The sequence below is a fragment of the Tupaia chinensis genome, unplaced genomic scaffold (genome assembly GCF_000334495.1).
Source record: "Tupaia chinensis unplaced genomic scaffold, TupChi_1.0 Scaffold000426_1, whole genome shotgun sequence".
Lineage (NCBI taxonomy): Eukaryota > Metazoa > Chordata > Mammalia > Scandentia > Tupaiidae > Tupaia > Tupaia belangeri.
This window is the reverse complement of record NW_006159931.1, coordinates 3,486,717-3,500,280: the sequence shown is the minus strand read 5'-3', so window position 1 is coordinate 3,500,280 and position 13,564 is coordinate 3,486,717. Positions and strand designations below refer to the sequence as shown.

General features: G+C 44.5%; 1 protein-coding gene and 1 pseudogene across 3 annotated transcripts in view; both read right to left on the bottom strand.

Annotated features, from left to right (window-relative positions):
* Window positions 1–288, bottom strand: part of TBC1D19 (TBC1 domain family member 19) — a 111,884-nt gene extending 111,596 nt beyond the window's left edge. For 2 of the 3 annotated variants that reach the window (XM_006154941.3, XM_006154942.3), the window contains exon 1: window positions 58–288. In XM_006154941.3, the coding sequence (XP_006155003.1) occupies window positions 58–156 (99 nt within the window). In that variant the 5' untranslated portion in view covers window positions 157–288. The remainder of the gene's footprint in view (window positions 1–57) is intronic. The other variant, XM_006154940.3, reaches the window with a different exon arrangement.
* Window positions 289–8,741: 8,453 nt separating this feature from the next.
* Window positions 8,742–12,242, bottom strand: LOC102477322 (signal recognition particle subunit SRP72 pseudogene; annotated as a pseudogene).
* Window positions 12,243–13,564: the final 1,322 nt, after the last annotated feature.

Below are 13,564 nucleotides of genomic sequence, written 5' to 3'. Positions count from 1 at the left end.
CCCGCCGCAGCACGCCGCCCCGCCGCTCCGCAGCCCTCCCCGGCCCGCCTCACTCACCCAGGCCTGCCGCTCCAGCTGCGCGTACAGACTGGAGCCTTTGAGCTTCTGCACGATCTGGGCGATGACGAGGGACAGATCCGGCTCCTCCTGCAACATCTCCCCCGCCCCAGCCCGCAAGCCGCGGGGACAGGCCGCCAGGGCGGACAGAACGGGCTAGCGGGTCCCACTCAGGGCCAGTGACACTTCCCCGGGACCTTATTCGATGGGACGCCTCCGGCGGGCGTTACCAGGCAACTGCCGAGCGGCGTGTCCGTCCCTCTTTGGCTCCGTCGGTGCCTGAAGCCTCCAGCACCTGCGTTCCGCTGGCGGAAAAAGACCGGGGCGGGGAGGCCGCTTTTTATTCCATTGTTCCTGCCTCCGGTGTGGTAGAAGCGCGAGAACAGGAGCTGTCCCACAGAGCTAGAGCGCCTCTGCTGCAAACGGGAACTCAGCGAGCTGCGTACTTTCGTATTTTACATGTAAATGATCATTGCTCTCCCACCTGTCAGCCCCTGCTGAAACAGGGCTGCGCATGCATAACGGCAGACAGCACCCAAGAATTTTCAGGTTCTGACACTAGCTGCGTAAAGTTGGGCTTGGTGCTTAAATATGGAATTCAGTTTCTGCCTCTGTAAAATAATACCTAGCTGACAAGCTAATGTGGCGATTAGCTAAGGCAAAATCGTCAAGGTGCCTAGCCCTGTACAAAGCCCTCCTTTTCCCCCCCCTCGTTTCTAGTTTCTGGGGTCATATGCCAGGAATAAAAGAACGATCACTTCTCATCTAACAGCCACAGACTAATCAAGAATCGTTACCAATAGGTTTTCTTTGAAGCATTAGTAATTCGATGATGAATAAAACATTGTCTCAGTCTTCAAGGAATTTACAGTGGAAATTCTTCCTTTTCCAGGTATCTGTTCACGCAATCATTTATAAGGCATTCAGTTCTCAACTTACTGAGCATTTACATACAAGGAACTGTGAGGGTATAAAGGTTTTATAAAATATGGTTCTTGCCTTCAAGGAGACAAACAAATATTTTTAGATGAACTATTAAAAGTAACTGATTTAACTAATTGAATGACATCTCCAAAAGCCAATGGTAGCCAGAAAAGGCCCAGAGGAATAATACACACATTAAAATAACCTCACCAAAATAATTCGTTTCAAGTGTGTGCATGCTCATATACTTTTAAACAAAGCTAAAGGGGCATTCCAAAAACACAGGCCGGGATTAATTGTAAGATAACTGCTCTAGACGAACTACATTTGACCAATATGCTTAGGAATCACAAGAGATCTTGTTAAATCCAATGCACATTGATTCAACAGATCTCTTATGGGACTTGATCATTTGAATTTCTTATAGGTTTGAAGAGACTGTGATGTTGTGTTTCAAAACTATATTATGAATACCAAAGATCTAGAGCAGGTAAACAATAGAAATTCAAAGTGGCGAAGCCCCTGGCACCTATACACGACACCCTGGTATTCATAACATGACTGTTCAGAATACTGTAATGAGAAATATTGAGTTGCAATAACCGATTTGGTCAAGTTTACTTATGACATCAACTATGGAAAGAGGCAAGCAGGAAAGAAGCAAAGCATGTAAAGATAATGATAAACTCTAAAAAACAGGTAGCTTTTCGACAAAAGATTCTCTCATGATTCAGAATTTCTCAAACACAAATGGAGAGATCACTTCAACTCCATAGTCTCTCCATCCCGACACCCTCGCCATGCATGAATCTCCACCTTACTATGAAAAAAAAAAAACTATGGTGACAATTCCTTTGAGACTGAAGAGCAGGGTGATAGAAAAAGGTAGGATGATTAGTAAAGAAAGATAAAAATGCTTAGGTCGAGAAGGGTCATAGAGCATAACGAAGAAAGAACATGACCCCACGGAGCAGAAAAAAAGCATGGTGCCTGGAGTGACAGACAGCCGAGCTCCCTTCCTGGAGTAGGATCCCAGGGATTGATGAGTCACTGTGTCAGTCTCAGCTTTCTCAGCTATAACAAAAGGGCAGGCAACCACCTGGGGAGAGGAGGAGTAAACATACCTCATACTAAAATATTGTAAAACATTGAGACCAGCAGATGGCATAATGGCTACATCACCAGACTCCCATGGAGTCGACTGTGGTTCCAGTCCTGGCCCCAACAGCTTAAAACTCGCATTGAGTGGGTGTGCGTGCTACCCAAGATCCGGAGAGGAGAATGGAGAAGGGAGGTGGTGTGACCATCCCCCAGAGGGTGATTTCTTACTTTCTGTCTGTCTCTCTCTGCCTTTCTGCTGAGCACACACACCTAATAGCAAAAACCTCTCTCTAAAGTAGATAGATAGATAGATAGATAGATAGATAGATAGAAAGAAAGAAAGATAGAGATTAAACATTGAACTGAATATAATTAAATAAAAATTCCCACTACTATAGAAAGTAAATAAACAGCAACATACACTTTGCACAAATAGAGATTTAACATAAATTTTTAAAGGAGAGAGCAGCTTGTAATGGCAAAGCAACAATGAAGAAGTTTGGATTTGATTCTGAAAGTATGTGCAAGCAAAAAAATATATCAATCCTAATGCTAAAAAATCATTGCTTACATCCACCGAAGTATGTGTGTAGGTTCACTCAATTCTAGGACGCCTTCTGCTCTTTTTCCAATTCAATTCTGTCAAACTCACCAGAACACCTGCTCTAGACTAAGACTGGCAAAGAACACGGAAGTAAGTAAGAAACAGTCGCTTCTCTCAAGGGATCTCAGTCCCAAAGGCATGTCAGAGCTAGGACACAGAGGACGATCATGGCAGACCGGCCTTGTGATCTCCCCCCTGCACGCCTGAAACTTTTATTACGCTACAGCCATTGTCCCATGAGAAACTGAAGGTGCAGTTTCCGTCTCCACACCAGAGGAGGAAACTTTGTACCCAGAGTGGGTGGGGATTGGGAAAACTTTCTGACTTCAAGGTGAAAGGCGACCCCACCCAGGAGAGGAAAAGCAAGAAGGGGCCAATCTCACCTTAGTTCGAACGATATAAACAGAGACAACAGTGAGGTAGACACAGAGGGAAGTCTCAGCATTCTCTACATTTAGGGCAAAGGAACTTCTGGGCCACCTTGTGCAGGGCTCTGGGCCCAACCTCACCTTTCTCAGGCCTGTTCCACTTCATCTATTTTACTTACAGTGTTGTTTCACAGCGGAGGGGCAAGGGCTGCAATTAAAGACCACTGACTCGGGGTCAAATGACAATATGGACTGTATCGAAGACGCTCTGCCAGCCTGAAAAATGGAGACACGCTTCAGGGTGCACCGAAACATATTCTTACTTTAGTCATGTGACTGAGGCTTTCATAAACTCTCCCACCTACAGTGAAGAGTATTTTCAGCTGTGGTTGCAGAAGGAGGCACTGCTTTAAGTGTGTTGTGGCTTCAGAATAAACTGAACTATATGTCAAGAATTTATTTAGCTCTGCTAGAGAGGAGGGGGCTGCCCTTTCTGATGGGGGAGTGGGCTCTCAGGTCAGGAGAGCTGGGCTGGGGCCGGAGCTGGAGCTGGGGCCCGGGCCAGTGAAAAAAGTAAACAATGTATTATGTGTGTTTTGTGTATTACAAATATCACAGGTCTCACTGTCTTAGGGCACAAATGAGGTACAGCGACATCAATTATCTGTCACCGGACAGTTAGCCTTTACCTCCTGGCACAAGACCTCAGACTCCTCTTCACAGTCTCTTCCTGTGACTTCTGGGAGTCCTCAGGAAGGGACACTTGTGCTCAGACCAAAGTCTGCTCCTGATCTGCTCTGCCTGCCCCGGGATGCAGGAAGCCCCGAAGCCACTGTCCAGGGTGCTGTTTCTGGTGCTCCCACGGCAGCAGAACCCTGAAGGTGCTTAGGCCCTCATGGAAAATGCCCCTTCTAATTCTGCTTGCTACGTCTTTTTACAAAGACATCATACCTTGCTAAAGATAGCAAGAGAACAAAGAGAAAGGCATGACATTAATGGGACACAGATATGGCTTATTACCTGTTGATGATGATGTGTATAGTATTCTCAACTGGATTGGTCTGAGAAGTATTCCATGATGGGTAAAGTCTTTTTTACAAGCAAAATGGAAAAAAATAAAAAGATTGGTTAAAAAATAATTAGAATAATAATAATAATGATCGGAAAAAGCAATGGAAAGATATTGAATGATGACGTGGGGATGTTAATGTCTCTGTATTGACTGACATGCATGGCATTCCCTTTTGAAAGGGCAATGTAATACACTGTAAAGTTATATGTGATTCAATGTAATAGAGACAAGAGTATGATGATAATAAATAGATTTTTAAAAAGAGATCATACCTTGCTTTTGTATCCAGGCCCAGTATCAGCCCATACCACCCCGTACTTCCTCATCTTTTGTGCCTATGACCCCTGGAAATTACATGAGAAAGGGGAGGACTAGGTTACTGGCTTCACGAGAAAGCTCAGGGTCTGTGTTGACTCTGTGCAAGAGAAAGCTCAGCTCAGTCATTTAAGTCACAGGGTATTACACTATTGCCAAATCTAGAGGGCAGTCCCAATGCTGGCCCAGCGTCTCAACAACAGCATCAAGAACCTACGGTCTTGGGACCGGCTCCATGACCTAATGGTTAAGAGAGCCAGATCTTACATGACCAGCTACTTGGTTTGAATCCTAGTCCAGGTGGCTTGAAGAACATGCCAGGTGCGTGTGTGTGTGTGTGTGTGTGTGTGTGTGTGTGTCCCAAATCGTGGCAGGATAAAGAAATGGAGGACAAGGGATGGTCATGCCCCAATGGAGAGGATGCTTTCTCCCTCTTTCTGGGAAGTGCTTACACCCTCTGACAATTAAGAAATAATAGTAGGGGCTGGCAGGTGTTGTGGTGGTCAAAGGCACTGGACTCCCACATGGCTGACTGCAGTTTGAGTCCCGGACCTGGTGGTTTGCTTGCTCTCTCTCTCTCTCTCTCTCCCTCCCTCTCCCCCTCTCTGGTCAAATTAAAATAAATAAATAAATAAAGTTAAATAAAATAATTCTTTTAAAAAACAACAGTAACTTCCCTCCTTCTTTTCCATTCTGCCATCCTCAGCGTACCGCTTCCCCTCTCCAGCCCATCGGCTCAGTCGCAGTGTGGCTGTTACATTGCCGAATATCATGTTCTCCTACTGCTGCCTTGAAATGCAGGAGGGAAAGGCACAAGACAAGAGTTCCCAATGTCTATGCATGTCTGCCTTTTTCTGAGAAAAAATAGTATTTTTCCAAGAAACTCCCAAGAAGATCTCCCCATATGTGGTATTGCCCCAAATGGTGTCCTATGACCTCTCCTACCGATAAGGGGGTCTGGAGAGAACGATCTGGTGTTTAACCCTCCATTCTGGGAGAGAGGTGAAGGAGGAGAGTGTCTGGTTGGTTCTGCTGGACTGTCCAAAAGGACTTCAATTTTAAGAGTGGCACTGCAGGGTGACACAGTGAAGGAGCATCTCTGACTCTTATTTGGGCAGATAAGACCATAGATAAATCAAATTGCTCGGAGTTGGATGGGATTCATATTACTTGCCATTCATCCGGAGTTGGATGGAAACAGTTGAGATGCAGAATTTAAATTACAGCATTTATCTATGTGGCATTTTCTCGTATCATGGTGACATTTTCAAAGGTAAAAACAAGAAAAAATTGAGGTTGATTCATCACAAAATATGACCTAGGAGTACAAGATTATATGACAAGAGAACATTTGCTAATGTTATCTCTCTCTCTCTCTCTCTCTCTCTCTCACACACACACACACACACACACACACACAAAGACAAAATCTGGTGACTCCCATGTGGTCAAACGCGATTCAAGTCCTGGACACGGTGGCTTAAACTCACACCGGGTGCATGTGCGTATGTGCCCAAGATCCCAAGAGGAGAATAAAGGAGAAGGGATTGCAGTGTGACCACGTCCCAGTGGGGGATGTTTTCCCCTCCTCACTCTCTCCGAACCAAGCTCTGTGTAATGGGAGGGCCAAGGGCCACAAGCCCCAGGACAAAGGGAATGTCTTGGCCCGAGACTGTCAAATGCGAAATTAAATGAAATGTCTGATGTAAGGCAGAAGAGAGATGGAAAAAAGACAGCCGGCATAAAAACAGTGGTCCTGAATTCAAAAGTCTCTGCGTCCTCATGCTTCCCCTCAGAAATCCACAAGGCTATGTAACTACGTGCCAAATGCTTAAAAGGATGTAACAAACTGAAAATTAGTGCACCGTTTTCCCCCTGGTTTTCTGTACGCACCCTGGGGTGTACGCTCCATAGTCTCCCTGGGCTCAATGACGTTGACTCCGGTGGCCGCAGCTGTCTCCTCCTCGTTAACCTGGCTCTGTCACCTTACCTTCCCCTTCTCGCTTCCAATGCCCTTACCAGTGTTTCCTGGCATCACTCCCAATCTGCACTTCATATTCCAACTCTTATTTCATCATCTGCTTCTGGGGCATCGAACCTATTTGTCCCACCTCATATGGTGCCTGAGAAGGAACAGGTATTCGTGAACAGCTAGTTGAAGGGGAAAATAAATCATTTCCAATTTCTCCAGGGAGCCTGTTGGCTGGATTCGTACCCCTTTAAGCATGACTTTCCAGGCCAACGGTCTTCCAAACCGTGCACTGGGGAAGACGACTAAGAAGACAAGTCAATCAGTCCACATTCTCAAGAGAGAAGAAAGATTTGAAGGCTCTGGCTCATGCCGTTGGGGTGGCTGGCAAGCCTAAAATCTACTGAGCAGACTGGCAAGCTGGGCATGGAGCGAAGAGCTGATGTTGCAGTCTTGTCTGAAATCCATTGGGAACACGGGCAGAATTTCTATGTTTTGAGGCTGAATCCCTTCTTCTCTCAGACACCTGTTTTTCTGTTATGACTCTAAACGGATTGAAAGAGCCCTAGCCACCCACCCAGACCCCTCCATGATGGAACGTAATTTGCTTTATTTAAAGTCAATCTGATCACAAGTGCTCATCCCACCTGCAAAGTACCTCTGTTTTAACACCTACTAAGTATGGAACGACTGAGCACCACAGCCTGACCGAGCTGACACACAGTGTTAGCCACGGCAACACACGCGTGTGCTCGGACACAGCCCTGTAACTGCCCCCGATCCTGGTCACACCTTCCTCGCTCGGTCGCATTCTGCTCTGACCCCTCCCTCATGTCCCTGGCATCCTGGCTCTCTGCACTTCATTTGGATTTTCTGTTTTATGGGGCTCTTGGGCTCTTTGCCAGCTGCTTTGCTTTTCTATCCCTGATTTCCCCACTGACAGGGAATTGACCTCTCGAGCTGGTCAGCAGCCCCTCCCAGGATGCCCCCATCCCCTGGAGACCCCAAGTGTAGTGGCCCTTTGTGCTGGACCTGAGTAAGTTGTGAGATTCTCTCCAAAGTTTCATTCATGAACTAAACCTAAAATATACACTAAGCAGGATGTGTATATTTTAGGTTTGATTTTTGCCACATTCCACAAAAGGGATGTTAAAATATACACTAAGCAGGATGTGTATATTTCAGGTTTGATTTTTGCCACATCCCACAAAAAGGGGATGAGGCAAAATCAAACCAGAGCCACAGGGTGGCTGTGACTCACCCCCTAGAGTTTTCGAGCATTTTCCAATACATTACTTAATGTCAAAGCATAAAGCAGTGGCAACACTTTAAAAAGAGCATCTCTGACACATTCCCTCAGATAAATACATGTTTCCATCTTAGCCAACTCATTTGCTGTGTTTGTTACAATAGAAAAATGCTTTAAACAATGTAACAAACTGAAAATTAGAGCCCCAGCTCCTGGTTTTCTGTATACTCCCTGGGGGCACACAGTCTCCCTGGGCTCTGGCATTGAATCCAGTGGTCCGCAGTTGTCTCCTACTCATTAACAGAAAATGTGAATGGCATAAAAGTATACTTTATGATTTTCGGGATAAGTGTACAAGTGTAAATGGTTGTTTTGTAAATTTAAAGACTTTTAGGACTAGCAGGTGACGTGGAGGTTAAAGTGGCTGGATCTCACATGGCTGACTACAATGTTCGAGTCCTGGACCAGGTGGCTTGAAAATCATGCTGGGCGCATGTGTTGGCATGTCCCAAATTCTGAGGGAACTGGACAAAGCACTGTGGCGTAGCTAATGGCCATTTCCCATGGCAGGTGATCTCTCTCTCTCTCTCTCTCTCTCTCTCTCTCAGAAAGCACATATGTTCAACTGCAAAAACCAGAAGAAAATTTGTTTTTAATTTTACCAGAGGACAAGTACTCTCACCAGAGAGAAGAGAAAGCTCCTCGCGTGGTGCATGGCCACCCCATAATCCCTTGTCCATCTCCCTCTCCTTTTGGGATATTGGGCATGCACACATATGCATGTGTTTTCCAAGCTGCTGGGTACAGGACTCAAACTACTACACGGGCCATGTGGGACCTGGCTGCCTTAACCTCGGGTCTCTCTCTCTCTCTCTCTCTCTGGTGAGTACATCTGCTGTAAGGCAAAAATCTCTATGAAAAAGAAAGAGAGAGAGAGAGACAGAGAGGAAGAAGAGAAGAGAAGAGAAGAGAAGAGAAGAGAAGAGAAGAGAAGAGAAGAGAAGAGAAGAGAAGAGAAGAGAAGAGAAGAGACGAGACGAGAAAAGAACTTTCTTGCGTTGGTAGCGGAGTTACCCTTGGGATCATGGGTAACTTGGGTGATAATTCATAGTCAGTTTTCCCTTCTTTTCCTTTGTTTCGAATTCCCCTGTCCTTGCTCCTTTGGCTGACCATCTTCAGCAGCTTTTCCACCTTCCTTCCGAATGCATGTAGCACTGGGGGAATTTTCCAGAGACCTGCCATCTACCGCTAGAGCTGCATTATCAGATGAGGGCAAACGATGACTAACATGTTTGCTTTCTCTCGGTCTACAAGTGAGTAAGCTGACATAAACTGCACAGATTGGGAATATCTTTTGGATTTTGTTTCCACAGCTGTTCCAGGTCACTAACTGCCTCCTCCCTTCACCCATACGTGAGTCTGAAATAGACAGCGTCTTTTATCAGGGACAGATGAAAAGGCAATTTGGGTGATGGATCTGACACCACCAGGTCGCTTTGCGTGAGGCTCTCAATGGCATGATCACTACCTTCTTCATGGCTGTACAGTCGCTAGGGCAGACACCATGCCTGGCCAACGCTTCAACCCCTCCATGCTTCTCCATAGCAGACATGCTTCGGAAATATCCCCTTGGGGGATTTTCAACTCTGCTATGGTCAGCTTCATTTCAGCTGCATTTTCAAGCTGCTGATCTGAAAAGTCCTGAAGCCGCTCTGGTGCTTTTCTGTGCTGCTTTCCACAGCAGAGCTGGGCAGCTTGGATTAACACAGGCAGGAGATGCCCAGGGACTTAGGGACTATAAACTGGAAGGTGCACACTATTCTGCCCGGTTGTTCTACGTAGCAAGTGAAGCTTTGTTAAATGCTATAGGTTGCAGTTGTTTCTCGGACTCAAAGACGTTTTGGTTCTTGTTCATAATAATGATGTTGGGGCGTGGTGGGTAACGTGCTGGACTTCCACGTGGCCGACCGCGGTTTGAGCCCTGGACCTGGCAGCTGGACAATCACACCGAGTGAGTGTGTGTGCATGCTCCAAAACCCGAGAGGAGAATGCAGAAGGGACTGCAGCATGGCCATCTCCCCTGGGGAGGGTGATTTCTCACTTTCCTCTCACTGTCTCTGTCTCTCTCCAGTGAGCACACATGCCCTATGGCAAAAATCTTTTTTAAAAAATAGTAATGGTGTTATTTGCAATGACAGTGAGTCATCCCACATCTGTTGGCTTTCGTTCTACGACCTGATTTTAAAGCTTTAGCTTCTGTATACCCTGAGGCTGAAGAGCATAGTGCTGCCTGTGGTCTTTCTCAGTCCCCTTAGAGTTTCCTGACAGTGAACAACAGCAAAGATCTTGTTTTCTGTGGGGTTTTCACTGCCTGGTTCAGAGGGTCTTGTGCTATCGGTGTGCCTGCAGCATTGTCGCCGAGTTCCTAAGTGACGTCTGGGAGGCCCAAGCTTCTCTGGGACCACCTTCTCCTGGTTGCTTTGAGCTGCAACAACCGCTGAAAGGATTGTTGTTCCCTCCTTACCACCACGATCTGGGAGTTTCAGAAGCGCTCTCTACACACAGCGAAGCACTCATCACAGCGTTCCAAACAGTAAACGTCTGAGCTCCTTCAGTTTGTCTGTCTGCTGGTTGGCACTTTCTGTTGTCCTTGAGGCATTAATTCTGTTCAGCTCGTACGTGCAATATGCCTTCTCAAAGGAGGGCAAGTTGCTCGCTAACACTTTACTGTGAGTGTTGATGCCATTCAGGGCCTTCTGGAAACTTCCAGTCTGGGTAAGACAGGCCACTGTCCAGTGCAAGGCCATTGCATTACTCTTGCTGACCTGCAGGAACTCGTGGGCAGTCTTGAGAGTGCACATGAAGTCGCCATTGTGGCCACCACAGCTCACTCACCCCACAGTACAGACACCAGACCGCCCTCCACTCCACTCCATCCCCTCGCTCTGCCCCACTCTGCCCCACCACGCGCCACCAGCACTGCCCAACATCTTGGAAGAGACAAGGCAGAATTATTTGTATATTACTGAAACATGAACTGAGCTATCAGAATTAGAATTTATGTGGCAAGTCAAATTCTTACATTTAATTTTAACAAGAGTGAAATTTGTGTTTTTCACAACTAAAATGAAGATGATCGCTTCGAGTCACACAAGATGGAGGCAGAGTTCCAAGTTCATGCCCGAGTGTTATCACAATCTATCTCATGACCTTTCATTATTCTAGACTTTATTTTGATGTGTGTGGCTTGTGGCTGTTATTTTTTCTTTACTTTCATCTCCAGAGCTGCAGAGATTCAACAGAATGAATGGGAAAGCAACTCATACTTCATTTAACTTTTTAAACACTTCACAAGGTAGGGTTAAAATTTATTAAAATTAAATTTTCTCTAATTTTAGTAGACTAAAAATACTTAATATTCAAAAGTTGGATAGCTTTGTCAAAAGTCACAAACAATTTCAAAATAACAGAGCTGGGATTTGAACCTGGCTTGTTCACATTTCTTCTCTGGGTTGAATGAGGGAAATGTTTACCTCAGTTCCCATCTTCCCCCAGCAACCCAACTAGTGATAAAAATTACACCACCAGAGACCAGCTGGTGGTGTGGAAACTATGATGCTGGATCCCACATGGCTTATTGCATTGCTTGAGTCCCAGATCTGGTGGTTTGAAAAATCACACCAGGCACCTGTGTTTGTGTGCCCCAAATCCCAAGACGAGACTAGAGGAGAAGGGACCATTGCATGGCCCTCCCTTCTGGGAGGTGATTTCTCACTGTCCATCTCTGTCTCTCTCTGGTGAGCACACACACACCTTCCAACTCAAACAAAAACACAATTCCGAAAGTTTTCAGAAATCCTTTCTAGTAATTTTAATATTTAAATTTGAGAACATCTATGGATGAAAAAGCATAAAAAACATAAAAGGGGAGAATATTTCCTCTTCTTTAATGTGCATTTCAGCACATCTTTGTAAGAAGTTTCTCCAGCCATCTTATATCTTCCACTACATTATTAATTTCTAGATCGTAAAAGAATAAGATTTTATTAAATCTTAGAGATACAATCTTGAGAAGGTAAGAAACATGATTAGTTTTTTTAAAAGAAGAATATGAGGCTCAACACCTAACTATACTATTTTCATCTATTCTTCTTGAAAATATGTAATATTTTCTCTAATAAATGGAAAGACCTAAGGGTCAGTTTCGCTATTCCTCACCTCAAAGATAATACAATTTGCAGAATTATTAGTTTTGTATCCAAGAACAATTATTTCTTCAAGCTATTCCATGATTTAAGTCAGTTTTATTAAAATTTGAAATCTGTTGGCATTTACCTAAGAAACTATTGTTTCCCTGGAAAGATAGGTGTGAATCCAATTTTTTTCTTTAGTAGCTAAATGACCTGGTCAGAGAGACTGGGTTATTGTTAAGTTTAAAAAGAAATTAGGTGGAAGAATTGACTCTAAATTTAAGTAAGGGGGCAGGATGGTGATGGATGTAACACAATGCTCTGTGAGATTGGTTCACCTGGGAAGGGTCCTGGCTCGTGTCCAGAGATCTCCTCAAACACGCTGACTGGCATGTGTCCATCATCCAGGGCTGGGTGGAGGTGGGGTGGGTCACAGCCTAGAGACCCTGTTGGGGACGCTGTTTTTGTCTGTCTGTCTATGGACAAAACAAATCAATGTTTTTTTAGGCGTTTGCTACAGGGGGTACATCTGTGCAAAGAGGAGGAAAGCGAGAAATCACACACACACACACACCCCCAGGGGGATGGTCACACCGTTATCGCTTCTCCTCCCATCTCCTCTCAGGATCTTGGGTGCACACAATCCCGGTGTTTGTTTTTGTTTTTGTTTTTGAAGCTGCCAGGTCTAGGACTCAAACCGCAGAGTAAGCTATGTGGGATCCAGAGCCTTTACCACCACACCATCTGCTGGCCCTGTAAATAAACTTTAAAAATTCATATTTAAATGAGATTTCTTTTTAGGCTCTGCAAGGAGAGGAGAGTGGTCATGCAGAAGAGTATGGTGATGAGGTTGGGACTAAGATGAGAGCTAAGATGATGTAAGCGTAGAGGGGCTAAATGACTTACCTGGGGACACACAGAACACACGAGAAGCTAGGTTCGAATCTGCACCTGCTTGTTTTCATTGCCTGGGCTCTCATATACGGTGCCAGAAAATTCAGACCTTCAGTCCTGCTGATCCCACCATCTCCCAAACCCCCCAGAATTCCAGCTTCTAAAGATCACTGCAAGAATTCTCTCAATTCTGCAGTTAAAACTTTTGAAATGGTATCTGATTTTTTTTTGTTACTTCACTTGTTTGTGAAACTTATTTCTGGTTTTCAATATTTTTGCCGCCTTCTGTATTTTGACCTGTCAAATCACTTAAAGTTAATTTTATTGTTCACATCTTTTTGATCCTTGGCTTTGCTTATTTTATTCAAACTTGTTTGTTTTGATTTGGTTTGGTTCTTGATTTTTTTGAGTACTTTTTCTAATTCTTTATTTGCCTTATAAGTAGATTTTGTTGTCTACTTACAGAAATTTCTTTTTTAAAAAATAATGATTTATTTATTTAATTCATTTGGTATTATTATTATTATTATTATTATTTTCATTTTATCAGACAGAGAGAAAGAGAAAAGGAAAATGAGAAAGCAAGTCGTCAGGTCCGGGACTCAAACTGAGGTTGGCCATGTGGAAATCCAGCACCTTTAACCGCCATGCCATCTACTGGCCCCTATTAACAGAAATTTCTATATAACCCTTGTATGATAACTTGAAATTTAGTTTTCACTCCAGGGGAAAGAAGCAAGCCATGTGCTTTTGTTATTCAGATATTCATTTAACTTACTTACTGAGAACTATTAAAAGAAAAAGAAGCAGACAATTTAATT